The sequence below is a fragment of the Nestor notabilis genome, unplaced genomic scaffold (genome assembly GCF_000696875.1).
Source record: "Nestor notabilis isolate BGI_N333 unplaced genomic scaffold, ASM69687v1 scaffold10536, whole genome shotgun sequence".
NCBI lineage: Eukaryota > Metazoa > Chordata > Aves > Psittaciformes > Psittacidae > Nestor > Nestor notabilis.
In genome coordinates, this window is record NW_009931475.1 from 17,302 (window position 1) to 38,034 (window position 20,733).

At 37.0% G+C, this 20,733-nt stretch overlaps 1 protein-coding gene across 1 annotated transcript in view; it reads left to right on the forward strand.

Annotated features, from left to right (window-relative positions):
• Positions 1-253: 253 nt before the first annotated feature.
• The window catches only part of LOC104406826 (histone-lysine N-methyltransferase 2E-like), a gene marked incomplete at its 3' end in the record, with an annotated part of 21,258 nt that continues 778 nt past the window's right edge, over positions 254-20,733 (forward strand). The window contains exons 1-9 of the mRNA XM_010015930.1: positions 254-324; positions 8,109-8,220; positions 8,571-8,800; positions 10,383-10,463; positions 11,432-11,490; positions 15,105-15,277; positions 16,503-16,541; positions 18,024-18,236; positions 19,593-19,723. Of these exons, the coding sequence (XP_010014232.1) occupies positions 254-324; positions 8,109-8,220; positions 8,571-8,800; positions 10,383-10,463; positions 11,432-11,490; positions 15,105-15,277; positions 16,503-16,541; positions 18,024-18,236; positions 19,593-19,723 (1,109 nt within the window). The remainder of the gene's footprint in view (positions 325-8,108; positions 8,221-8,570; positions 8,801-10,382; positions 10,464-11,431; positions 11,491-15,104; positions 15,278-16,502; positions 16,542-18,023; positions 18,237-19,592; positions 19,724-20,733) is intronic.

Sequence of the window (20,733 nt, forward strand, 5' to 3'; positions counted from 1 at the left end):
TGTGTACAATGAAACTGGTGAGATCATTGTAACAGATAAAAGTGATAATTTTGTTAAAATACATGTGATGTAAAATTTCCTGGTTTTAAAAGGAGCTGGCTCAATCTTTTGCTTTCTTTTGTTGCTTTTATTTTAACAGGGTTTGTGGATGCACTTAGATGTTTGCAATGAGCACTGTGGCTGGCATGCCCCAGTGTTTTGGATACCAATGCATAGGACTCCGTAGTAATCGAATTTATCAGAAACGAACGTCATGAGCATAGTGATCCCATTGGGGGTTGACACAGCAGATACTTCTTATTTGGAAATGGCTGCAGGCTCAGAGTAAGTATGTGAACATGAGTTGTAAGTTTTCTTAATGGTTTTTTCCCTCCCCTGCTGTGAGTATTTTTTGCGTACAGTTGGAAGAGAGGCCTTAAGAGTCTCTTTAGTTTTGTTGAATCTTTCATTACTTAAAAATAAAGTGGCAGTTATTAAAGTCAGTTTCTTCCTCTTCAGGGGGAGCAAAGAAGAGAATCTGAAGTGTTCTACAGATGCATATTTTCCTTGCTTATCAGACCAAGAGATAGAGATGCTACCTCACTTGCTTAAAATGTTTTGCTTAGCTGAATTGTCTAATACTATGTCTTCCCAAAATTCTTATGTTGAAAAGCTAGTAGAAGTTTACTCGTTAGTCATTTCAGTTAGTTACTGGTTATAAAGGATTACAAAGAGCTAATGAAATCATGAATTCAAGAAACTTCCTTTATGTGAAATAAGCATAGTAAATTTCTGGGGTTGGGGGTATTATTTGGGAGTTTTGAGGAGGGGGTGTGGGGTTTTGTTTGTTTTGGGAGGGGGTTGTTAGAGATTGCTTTTTTGGGGGGGTGGGGTTTTGTGTATTGTTTTTCTTTGTTTTTTCTCTAGTGTTGTCTGAATCTCTATAATATGGATATGCTAGAGCTCAGGTATTGTTGATCTCTGACTGGAGATTTTTCCTGTCAAACAAACCTCTTTTCCTGTGTGTGTTACTGACTTAATCTGTTGAATGTTAGAAGAGAAATAGCATTTTGGACACCTTAACTCTTAGAGAGGTAAAATAGCGAGGTGGTGTTATACTTTCACCACTGTACATAGATACCTTATTCCGTTGAGCCCTGTACATCATACATCTCAGAGTAGTAACTGGATTTATTTTTTTTCCCTTTTGCGTTTGTATTAGTAGAATATGTGACAGGTGAGTGTTTTTGGAAGAGATGGGTGTCAAAAGATACTATAGTTTAAAGATAATTTGTGTAATCAGTGGTTAATCTTATGTAACTCTTTGCATATGCATACAGAAAAAACACACCTCTTTGTTTCTTACATCTAACAAAACCAACTAAATTAATCATTTATATTAAATCGGGGTTTGGTATGTTTGAGTTTGTTTTTTCTTACTGTTTTGGTTTTTAACCACTCGAGATGCTGGTACTCTTTGTCTTCCCCTGGGCCTTTCTTTCTTTAGTAATGTTAAAGATTCTCCTTATCTTGGGTTACCACAAAAATGCATTTGCTTGTTTCAGATGCTGAAACAATGGATTAGACTTAACCTTACATACATACTTGAAATCTTTCATAAATCAGAAATAAGCTTCCTAAAATGTTCCTTCATTTTTAAATAACTAAAATTTAAATACCTTACACTCTGCTTGAGAGAACGTGCTAAGTAATACTAGTCTAAGAAGCTAATGGCTTTCCTTCCAAACGGAAAGAAATATTATGCACTGCAAGCAGAACTCTTGAACAGCTTTTTAAAAGGATGTTTCTCTCCTGTGCTTTCGGTTATATGTGAGACTGTTCTGACTTAACCATTTATCTGAAGAAAGCAAAAAATACGTAGTTTTAAGCTTTTTGTCACATTAAACTTCTAAAGCTATTGTTGATCTCTTGTATCACAAACACCAGTTTCTTTGATGCAGAAAGTTTTATAACTTGAGTGACCCATTCACAGCTCTCTTCATTATCTTTTTCTGTGGTTTTCTTTTATGTTTGGAGAAGGTCATGATTCCCGAGGTTGCTGACATTCCTTACAGACACAGCATGCTATGCTGAAGTTAAAATAAATATAGTTGCTAGTATAAACAGATAGAGTTCATGGTGTGATATTTGCTTGATACTGTGGCATGGCAACCCTGTTAGGAACTACTTCTTTTTCAGATGTTAAGTGACTGTTACCAGTGAGATTAATTCTTGTTAGAGGTTAATTCTTGTTATCTCTGCCATACTTATGCTGAAAAGCATGTAATTGTTTGTAGCTGTGTGAATTGGCTTACACCCATTTAAAAGCCATGTCACTGAAGTGTGACACAAAGGTATCTCCCTAACCTACCAGTTTACATCGTTGTAAACCTTTTCTGTCACGATTGATGTGATTTACATGTGTTTTGTACATTTTCTTCTAGAGAGTAGCAAGTTGCATACACATTGTATTGATAGTGATCATGTCTTGGAGCAAGTTCTGGGGTTTTCTGAAGAGGGAGGAGTTGGAATTTCTTCACTGAGACTGACAGGTCTGACATTGCTTCATCAGTTGCTGAAGCATGAGCAAACACAGGAATGGGGGAGTGGCAAACCTGATTAAGTAGGAGGAAGAGCCTAGGAAAATACTTAGTTCCGTGCAGCCTCTTAGTGCCTAGAGATTTTTCCTTATGCTTCAATCTAAGGGATAAGCCTATTAAAAAGGTGGATAGTTTACGTGATTATGTAGTTTCACATACTTAATAATCATAGCAAATAGCTATGTGGAGAATTAACTCTCATTCAAAGGCTTGAGCACCTTAAGAATCATAGAATAGTTAGGGTTGAAAAGGACCTTAAGATCACTGAATTGGTGAAATGTTCTGTCTCTTACATTACTTGTACCTACATGAGCTCTCCAGTGGTGCATTTGTCTTTGTAGTGCCGTAGTAGTCAGAACATGTACATAGTTTGCCTTTATTTGTGACAGGCTTACTAAAGATGAATATGTGTGACTTCTTACCATTAAAGGCACTGTAATAGTAAGCAGAGCCAGCCATTTCGGAAGGTTCAAAATGCACTTCCTGACTTAAAAAAGCATTAGTCTAGCTTAGAGCATGAGAATAGGCTACATATAGTGAAATGCCATTTATGGTACTGCTGTACTGCTGCAGTCTTCAATAAATGAAAACCTATCATCCCTTGACTGTCGCTGAAACTAGGATTTATTTATTATAATATATATTTTAGGACAGTGGGAAGCTTGCCACTTCCTACAGATGGTATCAGGCCAGCCTATACTTGTATGGCCTGCTACAAGATGCTTAGGTAGCAGAACCCACTCTAGCAGAGTGCTCAGTCTTTGTTGTCTAGGCAGCGAAGCCCATCAGAAATAGGAAACGCTGTTTTTCATAAGAAATACATTACCTTCCTTTTATCTGATCTTTAGCCAAATACTGCTCACTTGTGCTGGTGCAAAGGAAATACAAACCTCGACTATGAAACTGTCATGTGGCAGATTGATCCTACTGGAAGCAAGAGGTTTCATCTGGAATTTTGACATGTTTTCAGGAAGTACTGTTAGCTGAAAGCTGGGATACACATCTGCCTTAGAAGATTTTAGCTTTATTGCGATTTTTCTTCCCCATTTGAGTATCTGCATTTGTATAGAAGTGGTTGATGGCCCCAAATTCTAAAGGACTGATTGTGTTTTGGGTGTTATCAAAATCTGCTTTTATTACTGCATGGTCAGAAGCAAAACAGTATTTAAAAGGAATGGGTGGGGGAGACGGGACTTTTTAAAGAAGAATGACTAGTGCTTAGAATGGTTGATAATTGATTCCCTTAATATAGGTTAACTATGCACTTGTAGAAACTGAGTTTTTGTGAACTATCTGGTCTCACGTGTTGCTTATTTGATTTATCGCTAATGCCATCTGCTGGCAACATGCAGAATATCTTCAGTTTGCATCATACTTGGGAATATGAACAGTAGGAAATGACCCAGGACATGAGTTATTTCACTTGCAGAATGAAAGTTATTTGAGAGAGGGTTTAAAATACAGGTAGGCTTGCTTTTTTAAATTCATCTGAGACAATATTATGCTCCTCTTCTCAAGTTACAGGAATGTCAAATCATGGCAGCCCAAGAGCATGGGGGAAGCTTTTCTTGTGATGCTTTTTATTTAGTTACTTGTGAATATTTCGCATAGCTTTAAATAACCACAACACTTAAAATATATATATGAATTTTAGCAAAATGCCATGGTCAGTTTGTCATGGTAATATCTGTTAATTTTAGCGCATCATATTAGGATTTTCGTTTAAACTTCTAATATACTATATTGTAATGCAAACATTAGTTTTGATGAAAACTAAAAATACCATCAGTATCTCCCCGAGTTAGATGCTAAAGGTGCAGCTGTTTGAGTTTGAGTTGCAAAATGTGGTATGCTCAGAAGATTGCCAAGCTTAGTACCTCAGTCTGTTACAGAACTGGTTCATGTTCAAAAATAAAAGCAAGGAAAACCTCCTAGTGTTCATTCAGATCTGAACGCTTACACTTTTTCTTCCTGAAAACTGGCTTTTTGGGATGCCCGTAAGGATCCCAAAAAGGTAAGATTAGGATGGGTGTCTGTAATACAGTAGTTAATACCGTGCTACTTGAGCCCTGCTACTTGAGTTAAAAAAAAATATTTAAAATTTCTTCTTAAATTGAGTCATGTTTCATACTTGGATCGTCTGTACAAGTAAGTATGTTACCAAGAGGTACTCCTTCCCAAAGTGCTGCAATTCTGAGATGCCTGTTTAAGAAGGCCTTGACCCTTGGACAAACAATAGTATCGAGGGTGTGTTTGCTGTTTAAAGTCAGGGTCATGTGCATGGTGGGCAGAAGAGGCGTAAGAAGGAATTCAGTGAAGGGCATGTTAAAGTGTTGGCAGACCTGCTTGCCAAAGTTAGAAGGTTGTCTAGTTCTGTGGAGAAATGATACTCATTCTGTGCTGCTTATGGGGTGAATAGTGCTTTTCTCCTGGCTGTAAAAGAAACCTACAATGATTAATTTTTAGCTTCAGTAAATGTTCCACCTCCTCTTCCCCGTATCTGTCTCCTCCACACTGTTTTCCATCCCCGTCTAGCATTTGAGTGGATAAATGGGACAGTAACAGTTATATTCAAAGCTCTGGTGAGCATCTATTATAATTCAAAGAAGTATCAGTGGCCCCCCATGATAAGCATTTGAAAAACCTTTGCTGAAAGCCGTTTTTGGTCTAATTTTGTATTTATGTTAAAACTTTTAGTATAAAGATATTATTTCCTTTGTGTCTCACCTGATTTTCTTCCACCCTCTTACTGTCTTTCCTTGCTCAAGTAAAGCTGTGCCTTTTCCTTTTTAACCCTGTGCTCTGAATCTAGTTCATGAGTATTAAAATAGTTGGGGATTAATGCATTTGTTTTCCATATTTTGTTTTTGGAAACTTAATGCTTCTGCTTCCCACAACTGTTATGCCTCTAAACATTAAACTTGGTTCTCTTAAGTGGTTTATAAATTGCCAGAGTGGGAAGAAATGGTTTTAGGGAGTAGGGTGTATAGTCTTGCGTCCTATTTTGCAAGAGATTTAGAATGCCTTTTTAACGTTTGTAGTCAGTCAGAACTCTCTTTTTAGGACATTTCCATTCTGGTATCTTTCACTGAATGCTCCTGTGTTGAAATAGCTGGTATTTAGGTCATGGTAATACTTAATTTTAATGAAGGAAACTCTCCTACATTAATTGTGGCGTTGCTGAAGGATGGATAGTACCTAAATTCCCCACTTCCTGCTCTGAAAGCTGAGTATTTTGCATATACTGAAGCAAACAGGACCTGTGTTGAGCATTGAACACATAAGGGGTAAGAGTAACTGTGCTCCTGTTTATCCCATTGAATAAATGTTGAAGAGTAGCAGTAGAAGAAATAAAGTATTCAAGACCTTCTTGAACTGGAGAAAGATAATTTCTGCCCTAGCTGTGATGGATGAGTGGATAGTGAGTGACTAGATCACTGGGATTTTGGTTGGCTAGATCAACAGAAGGATTAACGATGATATTAATGGTATATGACTGCTGCAAAAATGCATTATGTCAGTAAATAGGTAAAGGCAAATCTCTTGGAAAGGCACAGCTTTTCCAACTTTCATCTGGCGGTTTAGTTGGTTGTTTTGTTGTTTGTTGTTTTTTTTTTTTTTTTTTTAAGTCATGGGTTTGAACCTGGCAAAGTCTGAGCTGCTTCTAGAAGATAATTCCAGCAAACTCTGAATAAAATTATTTTCAAGTTGAGGAGTGGTGTAAGAGAGTATATGAGGATTTTTCTGGGTTGGTAACAAAGGGCAAGTGTTGTCAGAGTTGGGTTTTAATCTCATGCTAGTCAGAAGTTGTATTTCTAATGTCAGTACTTAACATGATTTGTGCATTCACATGTTTGCTTTCTCCCTTAAAAAATGGAGCTGGGGACTCTTAGACATTAAAGTTTTAGAAAAAAGATGTGGTTTTTTTTTTTTTTTTTCTTTGGACTGTAGAAACTAAAACAGTAGTTAAAACACTACTGGGTGATGACTTTAATTTTACCATTTAGTAAACTCACATGGGGAAACAGGCCCATTAGTAGTAGGGCACTTGCCCGCAGACATGAAAATACTGTATATTGTTTCCAGAAAGCAAATGATTCTTTGTATTTATAGAAAAAAATGTTACCCACAAATGTAAGTTGCTGGTGTCTTTTTAAGTTAGTATCGCTTTATGGCATAACAAAAAAGCCTCTATTTAATATCTTACTGTCTAAGAAAAAAACTTTGTTTTTTTTCTTTAAACTTAAGATTCAGAAATACCAACTTAGTGTAAAAACTCATTTCAAGGAATTAAGATGTTTGTGATGGGAAGTAGACTTCATGCATAATGAAACTAAAATTAGAAAGTGAAAAAGGCTTGATGTGTGATGCAAGTCAAAAGCCACTTCAGTTTTCAATATTGATATTTTGTCCTGCCTTTCAAGGGGGGGGGGAAAAACTCAACCAAAAAACAGCCCAAGCAAAACCTCCCAGAACAAACCAAAAACAAAAAACCAAAACAAACAAACCCCGGCCAACTAAAACCCAAGCAAACCCAGAATATTGGGTAACTAAATTCATTTGAAGCTTGTCTTGGTGTGATTAAATCATATGGTGCAGTGAAAAAGCTACATGTTACTGACTGAAATCGTCTCTGTCATGAGAGTGTCTGTATAAATGCTTGTATGCGCATATGAATGTAACTTCTGAGGAAAGGTAATGAAGGTATAATATCTTGTGCTCAGAAAGATCTGGTTTAGTATGCCTTCTCTTTTTGTCTTTCATGTTGCAGTTTAGTGCATATAAACCATAGTTTGCCTATTAAAGAAGGTGCTGCTTTTCACTACCAAGCCTTCTCTCGCAATTTCTTACTTCTTTTTTTTTTCCCCCTTCTATTTCAAGATAAATCGGGAAGCTGCCTTTTTTCCGTAGGTTTGCCCTACTTGTGCTTTGTGTTTGTAGAAACCGCACCCTCCTGCCTTGACTACGGGTCTGTATGGATGCTTGTGGGGGTGCAGTAATGCTGCCACTAGGTGTCATTGCAGAACTGAATAAGATTGGTGGTGTGCAGGGCTGTGTCGGTTTGCAGCTCTGCATTTCTGCTTCTATCTTTTGACATAATTAAGCTGAAGTCCTTTCTGCAGCTTCTGTTACAACTCTCCAGGCGTGGGCATACATCCTGATGACTCCCTGACAAAGTGTGTAACACGCTTTTTTGTCCCAGATTTGCAGGCTGTGTCATGTGATTCAGCATGCACTTTTTTGAGAGAAAAATTTTGTAGCTCTAAAGAGGTATAAGTTCTCTGCTGCTGTGGAAGCCTAATTTTAAATGAAATAAGAGAGTTTGGTGCTCCCTCTCCTACCACCCCTTCTTTTTTTGGAGTGAGGGGGCTTTTGGGGGTGTGCGAGTCTGTGCCTCCACCCCATCCCCCCTTTGTGTGCTTCTTTAAACAGGATCAGCAGGCAATTAATTAGAAGTTGTGAAACAAGTACCTTTAATATATTAATATAAATGACATATTAATTGCATTTCTGTCTTTTGCCTTGCAGACCAGAATCTGTAGAAGCTAGCCCTGTGGTAGTTGAAAAATCGAACAGTTATCCACACCAGTTGTATACCAGCAGCTCGCATTCACACAGTTACATTGGTTTGCCCTATGCAGTAAGTTTCATGCTAAGTATTCTGTAAAAAACAGATTATGTAAAATGTGCTGTTCTTAACTGGAAAAAGTCTGATTCATGTTGACATTTTTATACCTTACTGGGAGTTGGGTAGGTTGACTAAAGATGGTTGATTAGGAACAGAATACAGAACATGATGCACTTACATGTAAAGCATAGTTGAGAAGGTAGAAAACAAGAATGAGCAGTGGCAGAAACAAAATTTTAAACCTAACTGAAAAATAAGAAGTCTCTGAAGTCCTTTACAAAGTGAATTCTTACTTTGGCTTAAATAACCTTCGGTGTATGAATATTTTAAGAGCTATAACTTATCTTTCCACAAAAATCTAGGACCATAACTATGGTGCTCGGCCGCCTCCAACGCCTCCGGCTTCTCCTCCTCCGTCAGTGCTTATAAGCAAGAATGAAGTAGGCATATTTACCACTCCCAACTTCGATGAAACCTCCAGTGCTACAACCATCAGTACGTCAGAGGATGGAAGCTATGGAACTGATATTACCAGATGCATTTGTGGCTTTACACATGATGATGGATATATGATCTGTTGTGACAAATGCAGGTAATGGATATTAAAATAATTTAAAAGGTAAAAATTACTTAAACCCCAAACAACTAATTTGTTTGTGCCTTTTCTTGTGCATTGTTGCTCATTAAAGGTAATTCCTCCCCCCACACACACAAAAAAAAAAAAAAGGCAGATATCTCTTTGTTCAAGTTGTTAATATGAAATGAAGACCTAGGGATTAGTTCCTAATCTGCATGTACTGAGCAGTAGCGCGTTTTGGTAAATTACGTATATGTGAATCAAGTAACTTGCAGAATGCAAAATAATCTGAAAGAAGCTTCTCAAATACTGGCTTCTCTGTGCATTATCTTTGTGATAAGAATTCTTAATTTTGAAAGGACACAGTTTTAAGAATTTTCAGAGCTGTGAAAAGATTAACCTGGATTCTTCCTGGAGAAGCTGAAGTTTAAACATTTGATTTCTATGTTTGTGCTTAAGCACCTACTTGATCATAGTAAATAAGTGGGTGCTATTAAATACTTGGAGTCGAAAAAATGATATTAGAAATTTTTACAGCTGATGCATTTAATGGGAGAAGACAAACCTCCTGTTTCTGCACTTACTCAGTATTAGCCTGTATTTTTATATTCATTATGCTTAATGAATGCTTCTGAATTTATTAGATCATTGTGTATTTCTAAAATGATGGTTATCTAATTAAAACGTTAATGTGAGCTCCATTCTTTTGTCTGCTTACATAACAAACTTGTTACTAATTTTTGATGGTCCTTGATTCTGATAGCCTTTTTGCTTATTCTGGAATGTATTAAGATGTTCTTTCAGCAGTGGAGCTGTAGGCAGTCATCAGTTAGGTAGAATTTGCTTCTTTTGAAGAAGAGATTCTCCATGAGGAGTTGGAGAGAGCTGTGATAAATTCACAAGTGGCAAGATAACAATGATTTTTGTGTCCCAGTTCCTTCTAGCAATGTTGGGATGAACATGAACCTCTGTCCTAGGCTAGCCTGCAGTGTAGCAAGCAGCCTCTCTTCCCTGACTCTGGGAAGCAGTTAAAGCTCTTCCTGCGCTACAGTGGTCACGTGGAATGTGTGTATAAAAATATGTATTCATATTTTCCATTAAAATATATAAGTAAATAAAAATATTTGTGTATATATAACACAGAAAAATAAAGGTACTATTTTAAGTATATATTTATAAAAGCAAATAGAATCCTTTTACTTAAAAACAAAACTCCTGTTACAGCGTAGAGCATAAGTCTTGTTGCTGAGGGTGTTTGTCTTGTTCTCTATTGTGATAATTTACTATTTCTTATTTCCAGTGTTAGAGAAAGATTTCCAAGAGGGAAAGTGAGTCTAAAGAAGCAGAGAGACACTGGGAGACAGCCACAAGATTGGAATTACAGTGATCAGTGGAATAGAAAATCAGCTAGCAGAGTGGTGGCGAAGACAGTGATTGAGATGTAGTTTTAGGCAGTATTCAATCCGAGTAAAGATCATGATGAAGAAAAGAACAGCTTGCACTCTGTGTCTGTTTGTCTGCATGTGTGTATTCTGTACACAGTTCTAAAAATTGTACTTAAAAGGGTGATTTTTGTTCTTTTTTTTTTTTCCCCAAGTGTTTGGCAGCACATTGACTGCATGGGGATTGACAGGCAGCATATTCCCGACATATATCTGTGTGAACGTTGTCAACCAAGGTGAGTTGTTTGGTTGATTTTGAACTCTATGTAACTAGATTGAGTAAAGAATCTGAAAAAAGGAGGTACTGGAGCAACCAGCAAATAAAACACAGACCACATAGCATAATCAGAACTCTAGTTAAAGGGGCTACATTTCTGATGTAGATGATCTTACCGGTCTCCATTCCCTTGTTCCCAGCAGTCGATTGTTTCACCTCCCTAGACAACAGGGATAAACCATTACAAAGCTTATCGAAACAGCAGTAATTCCTGGATCTTGTCTTAGGCTGACCAGTACATAGACAACCCATTCCATATTTTATTTCATGGCTGTCACATGTTGAAAATCCGTATTTCTTAGTGTCTTTTGTTTTTATGGCTTCATTCCAATGTGCTACAGTGCTTACTTGGAAGACTTCTTGCTCTGGAATGGTTATTTTTATGCCCCCCCTCAAATGTCATATGACATAACAAGGAGGGTATTTTGTGTGGTAGTAGGTAGCTTATGCCTGACTGTCATCATAGTTGTCCTGTGATGTAGACTATAAAATGCTGTTAACTTATGTTGCAAATTATTTATTAAATAATGCAAGATGTGTGTTCAGAACATTTTAATTACCAATAAATGATTTTTTTTATTTCTGTGAAGTAGTTTGGACGTTGTGTTGTGCCAATTATTTTGAAGAATCTGCAGGAAAATAGTGTAATGCTTAGCTGTAATCCATGAGCCAACTGCCATTCCTTCTTGTGAGATACCAAGTTTCATTATGTTCTCAAGTGATTTGGATACTTTTACGTGCTTTGCAATGAAGTGGAATAGAACAGTGCACAACTTCGGTTTTTCTAAGTATCTAAACATTCAGCTAGTTTACTGTTTATTCTACAGTAGTTAATGGAAATGCTAACTATGAATAGGTCTGTTTTAATACTTAGATGTATTGATGTGTTAGTGTGAAGAATGGAATAAAATCTGTTTTTAATTTCAGGAGTTTAGATAAAGAAAGGGCAGTGCTGTTGCAACGAAGGAAAAGGGAAAATATGTCAGGTGAGTAAAGCTTAAAAGTTTTTCTGTAGTAAAGGTTATAAAATAAGTATGTATCAATTGTGTAGGCTTCAAAGTGTATATACATTGTTCCTTCAATTTTGATAGCCTTTTACATATAAAGTTGGTGAATTAATGTCTTTTACTTGACTTTATCATTACTGAGATAACATTCTATCAGCAGCTCATGTGTTTTATTAAAGGTTGTTGCCACTACCTTTTTTTCTTATCATTGTGGAATAATTCGATCTGTTTGAACACTGTTAAAGTTTCACAGTAATGAGATGTGACTTTTATAATAACCAGACTACTTTGAGTAAGCTACTGAAGATAAGATGGAAAACATTCAGGTTTCTGCTGCGATAAGAGAGGGTTACGAAGTCTGGTTTTCTTAATGGAAAATTTCTTTTTCACAGCTCTGTCATTTTTTCATATTTCATAGTATAGACTATACTACTCTTTTAAAACTGTTCCATTGCAGGTGATATTCCTGTCTCTAAGAATTGCATAATTGAGATTCATAGTTTTGGAAGGGGATCCAGTTCTGATTGGTTGGCTGTAAATTTGTGTGTGTATGTGTTGGTATGTTTTTGAGTATGACGAGAAAAATTGCTGAACTTGGGCAGTACAGTTAGATGATGGTTTGAGGGTTTTTTGGGCTTTGATAACAAGGTGAGGTGTGTAGTGCATGTACACATTTCGATGTCTATATTTTATGAAATGAGCTCTTCTAGCATTTATAGAATTTCAAAATTCAGCTGGCTTGTCAGGAGTCTGTCCAGCCATCACCAACATATTGTGGGTTTCTTGATTGACAGGTGATACTTTGAAGCTCCATTACGAAAGTCATAATTTAGGTTGAAGTCACCCTCCTGAACTTTATATGTATTACTTTCAAATCATATCTCTGATTTATAATACATAACTTGAATGTATGCTTGCATCTCTAGTTAATTATAATTTAGTCAATACATTTGCTTGGCTAAATGCACTTTTTTAATGTTGACTGATATTACATAGTTCAGTCAGAATTACAGTAATTCTGGGTATGAGCTATCTACCAGGAGACATAAGTAAAAATGGCCCGTTTTCATGGATGATTCAAGTAGGAAAAGTGAAAATAGTATTATTTTGAATGTATCTATTAAATTTTTTAAGTATCCAACAGAAGAATGTTACTTGTAACTTAGTAGTAAGTTACAGGTGTTTGATTGAAGGCAAGATTGCATTATTTGGATGCTCTTAGAGAAAGTATGTATTTACATAGGGCTTTTTTTTTCTTTAGACTTACGTAAAATAGGGTTTATGATTCAGATATGAGAATATAGTGGTTCTTACTATAAAATTGTCTGAAGAGTTGCTGGTTTAGCCATCTTGTATTGAAAGCTCAACAGTGGGGAGCAAGTAGTAGATCAATTGGTTTGCTTCAAGAAAAGAGCCTTTAAGTGAACATTTCACATGATGGGAAATTGGGTAAGAGTCTCAAACTTTTATGCTTAACCACATCACGTTTTTTCCTGGCAACAATTTATAACATACTGTTCTGGTACCTGTGGTTGTATGTGGCGGTGCTGGTCTTATTTAGGTATAAAAGTGCAATTCTGATGCAGCTTACTGTGCATTGGATTGCTTACTGAGGTTCAGTGGAGTGAGCACATTTGTGAAGCCCCTACTCAACTGCAGCCTGGACAGTTTGGGTTTGGTTTCTTCTTGTTGTTGTGGGATTGTTTGTTTTTTGGGTGTTTTTTTGCTTTTATTTTGTTGTGGGTTTTTTTGTTTGTTTGGGGTTGTTTGTTTTAGGTGGTTGGTTTTTTTTTTTTTTTTTTTTGTTGGTTTTTTTTTTAAGATACAGTGTCTAGATGTGTAGCTTGTTCAAGGATGTTGCTTCAAGCTGTCTGGTCTTGAAATTCGTGCTGGTGAAATCGCTGCTTATGGTGAAATGAGTCTGGGCCCATAACTTCTTGTGAAATTTAGAGACTTTGTATCTTGCCTTCCAAGATGCAAAATCTTCCCTTAGTGTGCTTTTCCAAGGCTCTTCAAAGTGAAAGCAGGTTATGTAGGCTGGGAAGGGAAGGAGTGTCTCAAAACAACTCTGTGTAATTATAGGTTCGGTTGAGGTAATTATTCTTCCCAGTAAGTTAGGGCACAGTGTAGTAGACAACATTGAAATGTTGCTTCCCTAAAGAAGACAGTGTTTTGTGGGGTTTCAGGGGTAGAGATGTTTGGCTGTGACAATGATTCTGTAGGCACTAGTGTACAGACTAATAAACATAGACAATTTCAAGAGAGCTTTGGGTTTTCATTTTTCAATCTTTGGTTATTCTGCTGTTCATTCTTCTTTGATTAGCCATTGCTTCTTTCTCTCTGTGTGTTTTGATGCTCATCCAAACAGAGATGTAAACATTCAGAAAACATCATCCGTTCCTAATATATAAAGTATAATTATATGCCTAATAAATTGCTCAAAACAACAACCAAGATGGTAAAATTGGATTGCTTATTATGCACAGAAGAATCCTGGTAAGGAATGTTGTGAGCAAGAAAAATCCAGAGTAACCAGTAGCTGGAGTTCTTTATTTAGTAAAGAAGGTTTCAGGAATTAGGACTGTTGAGTGCACTGATTAAGGCAACATCCTTCTGAGCTCAGGAGGAATATGCTCTCACTTTTAAGTATTTGTAAAGCGACCTTCTGTGCAGTTTCAGAAAAATTCTTGCTTAGTGTGAAATACATTTATTGAAGGCAGAATATTTGGGAAAGCTGCTAAAATGTGAGAAGTCTGTACTGTGCGCATGTGAACAGCAGTATCCTATCTGTGTGCACAATCTCTCTTCAAAGCCTCCCCATACTTCACAGCCTTTCATCTTGACAGAACTAGGGTAATCCTGTTTCAGGTCAGGAAATGTATTTGTCTGACATAAATGCTGATGTATGCTAAATTTAAGGCTTTGGCTCTTAGGTCTGTGGGTACACAGCACAAAATAAAAATATGTCGGTGTGTTTATGCTCTTGTTTTAGGAAATAAAATAGACTTCCCTTTTCTCTTCCCTGATGAGTAGCAGGATGTTACTGTGAGGGGATTTTGAGTAGAGAAGGCTTTGGGCTAAAACTGCATATTTATCCTGAAAAAGGCACTTGATGCTGCAAATTGCAGCTGAAATTGTTGATTACAGTTTAACGCATGAGTGATTAATGGGGCTTCACAAGAAATGCTGGGCTGTCATTAATTTTAATCCCCTCTAGAATACAGTCATCTGAGAGAATCCTAAAGCCATATTACGAGTAAAAGCTATATAGAAGTGAATGAGTTAACAAACAAATGTCTTTCCATTTTTGTTGTGAGTCTAATTTTGCTTATGATGGAATATGATACTATAACTTCATTCAGAGAATGGAATTAATGTGGTACCTTTCTTACCTGGTATTACAAACATCTGTTAATTACCACCTTCTCATTGGTCATTCATTTTCTTGCTGTTGCAACTGTTGGTGATTTTTACATGTGAGTGCTCCAAGCGTTCGTCAGTATCCAGTTTTGTTTTTTGAAAGCAGGTGTAGAGTAAGGAGTGAATGTTCTTTCCACAGTATGATTGTTTACAGAATGTTTTTTGTTTTAAAGATGGGGATACCAGTGCAACAGAAAGTGGCGATGAGGTTCCTGTGGAACTGTATACTGCTTTTCAACATACACCAACTACGATTACTTTAACTGCTACAAGAGTTACAAAAGTCAATGATAAGAAAAGGAAAAAAAGTGGAGAGAAAGAACAGAACATAGCAAAATGTAAAAAAGTAAGTGAATGTGGTTTCTCTTTTTATAAGTTTAAATGTTACAAATCGTATCTATGTGACAGCTTTTACCAAGAGAGACTGAGTTTTAAAGATCAGGCTATTCTTACTAATAATAATTAACAACGTGGGTTTAGCTTGTAATGTAATATTCTGCAGTAAATGATAAATCTTCCTGCCTCCCCTGCCCTTAATTCAAGTTAATATGTACGAGCCATGAAAGTTAATTTTGTAACTGAGGCAGAATTCAAAGGAGGAATCGCATTTAGTGAACTACTTGATATAGTTGGAGGTGAGGCAGAACAAGCTTTGAGTACCCAAAGAAGAATTTTGTGTCTGAAAGTCCTCAGTTGTGGCTGTTTACAGTTCTGGAACATTTGCTGTCACTTTCTCTAGAGTGACTTTTCATGTCCATTTATTTGAGTTGAAACTGTGTGGAAGTGTGCTGTCAGAAAGTTAGCCACTAAACTACTTCGGTAAACAGGATATTGACATTGTACTATTTAGGTACAGGTGTAAACAGTATGTGAAGACAGATGTAATATATGTGAAGAAGTACAATACAGTTGCTTTCTGCAATTCACTTTCACTGGTTTGGATGAGAATTTTGACCTTTAAAACTTGAAGTCAGAATTAATTATCAATATTTCTGTGGAAATCTTGAATAAAATGTATCCTTTGAATGGAACAGTTCTGAACTACAAATTCACCGCCACATATTCTTCTGTTACCTCCCAGCATTGTGTGAGATGATTTAAAGGAGATTTGTTCTGGAATGACAGACTTCTTTCAAAAGTTAACATAATAGGACATGTGTGATACCTGCTTCCCCCTCCCCTCTTCCCACAAATAGTGTAGTGAAGGATGTGGGCAATTTACAGGTTTATTTGATAAATATGGGGTGTTCCATAAGTAACTTTCCAGTTACCATGAATTCTGAAATTCTAGAGTCATGTTGTAATATGGGAGAAAGGTAGGGGTTCCTGGACCACAGCTCTGACATCCAGTATGCACTTAGCTTGGAATGTTGAACTGGTTTTTAAAATAGCCTTTGTGAGATGTAACCTGTTGCTGCCTTGAGATTTCAACGTAAATTTTTCTGTCGTCGTAATTTTGCACTTTTGAGTAGCCCACATTGAAAAGCTGTTAATTCATGAATAGATTTTTTTAAATCCTTAAGAGGTTTTGAGTTTCCTTCAGAAAATATAAGTATCTAACTTTGTTTCAGGCATTTCGAGAAGGATCCAGGAAATCTTCACGAGTAAAGGTAATGTAATTTTTGTTTGGGTTTTGTTTAGGGTAAACGTCTTAATTGTACATTACTTAAATAATACGAAGTATCAAGAGCACAATTGGGGCTGTACGTTAAGTGCTAAAATACTCTTGATAACTAATGTTCTACATATAATCATTTTAAATTAAGGTATGAGCACTACATCTTTGTTCTGCAAAGTTAACTTAAGTAGTGCAGTGTAAATTTTGGGTTGCAAGAGACAGTGGAAGGATTAGGGCTGTGCAAGGGAGTAAAGTTGCTTGCACACCTCGCTTGAATGTAGTAGCTCCAACTTTTCATAGCTCTAAGCAGCAGAAGAATGAAACAGCTATATTGCATTTGAAAGCCAAACTAGCAGTTCTGCTGTCATACCTCCATGTATTCATCTGGTGGGGCTCTACTTACTAGTACTGGCATAGTTTAAGGGCTTGTGTTGGGATATCTGCTTTGTAAGATTTAAGTGTTGTAGCAGTCTTCAAATTTTCTGCAAGATAAAAATATGCATGGTGTGAAAACAAGGTTTTTGTTATAGTTTATTCAGCCTTGGGAGATATAAAAATACGTGGAACACAATTTACACTTCAGATGTATAAGATGTGACTTGAATAGTGAAGACAGCGTTGGGGAAGAGAATCTGCTTTATGATTTCTGAATATGGTGTTTATAAGGTTCCATTGTGGATTTTCATGGTTTTCTTAGCATCACACCTTCTTGAATGCTGTTTGTGTGTTTTGTTCTCTTGATGCACAAAGTAAATGTGAACAGGTAAATTGAATTGCTGAACCACTTGCTGTTTTATTGATACTTACTAGTGTCTCTGGTCAGGTGGATAGAAAAGGGCACTTTGGTTGGCTGCAGCCTGCCTGCTGCTTGTGAGGTCTGAAGGTACAATGGTGCTTTTTTAAAAAGTGAAAAAGGATCTGAAGCACCACAGAAGAAAATTGTTTAGTGAGGAGCACATAAGGGGAGAAAAATAATCTGTGCAAAGCCTGTAACATTAGAGTCACATCCTTAATGTAGTAGGTGTGGGATCAGGAGAGTTTAGTAAGATGTGAAGCAGAAAAATGATGCGGTATGATCCTTGAGGTTGAAAGGGGAAAATCAAATCTATTATAGGATGGAAGTGGGAGTTCTCTATATTTGCATAGTTCACAAAAGTTGAGTAGGCAGGGAGATTTGACCCTCCAGCTGCTGCACTCAGAGATTCTTGATGCAGTGCAGTTGTGGGAGGAAACAGTGTCACTCTCCATTCTTATCTCAGTAAAACCTGGAATCTGCATTGAATGGGGGATGTGTTCCTGAACTTGTGTGGCATTTATGGAATGATAAAATTCCTGAAAGGACAAATGTAATGCTACTGTATTCGACTCAATGCTTTTAAGTAATGCAGAATTATCAATGGCATACTTTAGCCCTTCACTTTGTGTCTTAATGTCTTTTTCTTACCTTGTAATATCTCGTCACTTTAATTTTTAGGGCTCAGCTCCAGAGATTGATCCTACTGACAGTTCGAACTTTGGATGGGAAACAAAAATTAAGGCATGGATGGATCGTTATGAAGAAGCAAATAATAACCAATACAGTGAGGGTGTCCAGAGAGAGGCACAAAAAATAGCTCTGCGATTAGGCAATGGAAATGACAAAAAAGAAGTCAGCACCAGCAATCTGATGTTCAAACCTCCTGTAGAGGTAATGAGCTGTGCCATGTTGTGTTACTGCATGCTGGTTTGTACCATGACAGGTAGTCATTAGACTTAGAAATAAAAAGTGGGGGGTATAATTTTTTCATTTTCTGTATCCTGTCTCACCAGATCTAAGCAGCAGAGTTTTAACAGCTTTTCAGGATTTGTAATTGATTTTCATACATCCTGTGTCACCCCTGGTTATGTTTACACTTGCATATCAGTTCTCATAAAAATATGTTTGTCTGAGCCTGAACATTGGATTGTCCTTAGACTGTCTTTTGTGGTGGACATAATGCAGTAAACTTCGGTGTTGTGTCTGCTCTGTGAGGAGTATCAGGAGTGGTTAGAGTATATAGAAGCATTGAGGTTGGAATACATTTTTTTTTTTTTTCCCTCCTTTTCTGCTGTGTGTATCAACATGTTAATTATCCACATTTTTCTTAAAGTGCAGTAGGTGTTCTGGATGTTCAGGTTCTCAGAATAGAATTTCATATACTAGTTCATGAAAGATGTTTCTGATGGTAGGTGATACTCCGATACCAATTTCTTTTTCTTGTGATGTCGTAAGTTCTAGTTTATGAAGAACTTGTGCAGTGTCTTTTGTGTCTTTAACATCAGTTACTTACAAGCTTAAAATCAGAGCCATGTAACAGACATTAGCATTTTGTAGCAGAAATCTCAAGGAGTAGTTACAGTAGCAGATTAATGGAAGCATCTTTGCTTCTTTTCCTCAAAGACCATCATGGCATATGGGACACCCTCCTTAGAGGAATATCCCTGCTTACAGAGCCTTTTGCCTACATAGAGGCTACTTCCTTTTTGATTGGCGATGACAGTTATGAGAGGTGTGAGTTCACTAATTGTCAGGGTATGTATTGGTTTTTAATTAAAAGCCATCCTTCCATCTAAAGATCTGAAAAGAAATTTGGAAACTCTCAGGATTCTTTTTTTCTAATTATTTTGTTATTTTTCCTGTTCTGTTTTTTCCTTGAATGAATCATGAATGTCCTTTCATGTCTGCATGTTTTGTTTTCTTTTGAAGGAATTGAAGCCTTTTGAAAGTGTTATGCAAAACAGGGCAGCAATTCATCCTAGTAGTGGTGACAGTTAAGTGCACTAAGGGATATAGTGTTCAGCCATGTACTGGAGAACATGAGCTAAAGCATTCTTTGAATCTAAATTTATAACTGGTTGCATCAAACAGGACAGTTTGATCAGTTCAGTCTGGAGGTTTAATTATAAAAAGGAGGGGGTTTTACTTCATATAGATTTGTGTACTAGTTGTGAAAGTATAATCTGCTGTTCATGGTGGGAAAAATGTAGAAAATGATACTTCATAAATTAACTTATGTCTTTATAGAGCTACGTGCAAAAAAACAAGAAAATTTTAAAAGCTGCCAAAGACTTGCCTCCTGATGCACTTATTATTGAATACAGAGGGAAGTTCATGCTGAGAGAACAGTTTGAAGCTAATGGATATTTCTTTAAAAGGTTTGTTTATTCCAAATGTTTTGTAAGGTAACTCAAAATGCTGTTTTGCCAAATTCTTGCCTTAAGTACGAGTGGGTCTTAGTTATCAGTAGTGTCTTTCATTTTACTGTTGTCTGATAAAAAATAATTGCAGCTGGAATCCAGTTTCCCCCTTGTCTTCTGGATATCCTTAACAGATTTTATAGGAGTTAGTTTCTTTTTCCTTTGTTCTGCCCTGGTTACAGGATTCCTGCATTCTTGGTTGGGTAGCTGTGCACCTTAAACCAGATATTGGCAGGTTCTACCATTCTAAAATAATTTGGAAGGTAGTGGCAAAGACATTCTCTTTTGTGAGAGAAACAGTTTTTAAGTCCAGTCCTGGCTTCAGCTGTAACAATTATTTTTCCCCTTCCTAGTAGCTGGTACAGTGCTGTGTTTCAGCTTCAGTCTGAGAACAATGCTGATAACACACCGATGTTTCAGTTGTTACCAAGTAATGCTTACCCTGATCAAGGACTTCTCAGTCTCTCATGCTCTGCCAGTGAGGAGGGACCTGAGAATCTGGGAGGAAGCAGAGATAGGACACCTGACCCAGACTAGCCAAAGGGGTATTCCATACCACAGCACGTCATGCCCAGTATATAAACTGGGGGGAGTCACCCAGAAGGTTATGCTTAAACCATGACAGTCCATCAGGTTGAGACTGAGTTGGGCACAGGTCAGCTTGGAGTCATTTTACTGCCAGTGTTCTCTAACTGGTTAAGTTACTGAGCCATTGGTTACTGCTTCCTTCTTCCTATGGATTATTTTCAGTGATACCATTAACTGCATAGGCACGTCTGCATGGGAAACTGTAGAAGGCCTGCTGGAGGAGATATAACAGAGCTTTTGCTCAGTGAAGATGAAAGGGCTCTCTGGCACATGTAATAGCAGAACTTTAAGCATGTCTTGGCAAAGTATTTATATGCTCCCTTTCTTCAGGAGACTTGGGTGCTAGTGATACTGTGGATGTTAAGCAGGGATGTGGCGGG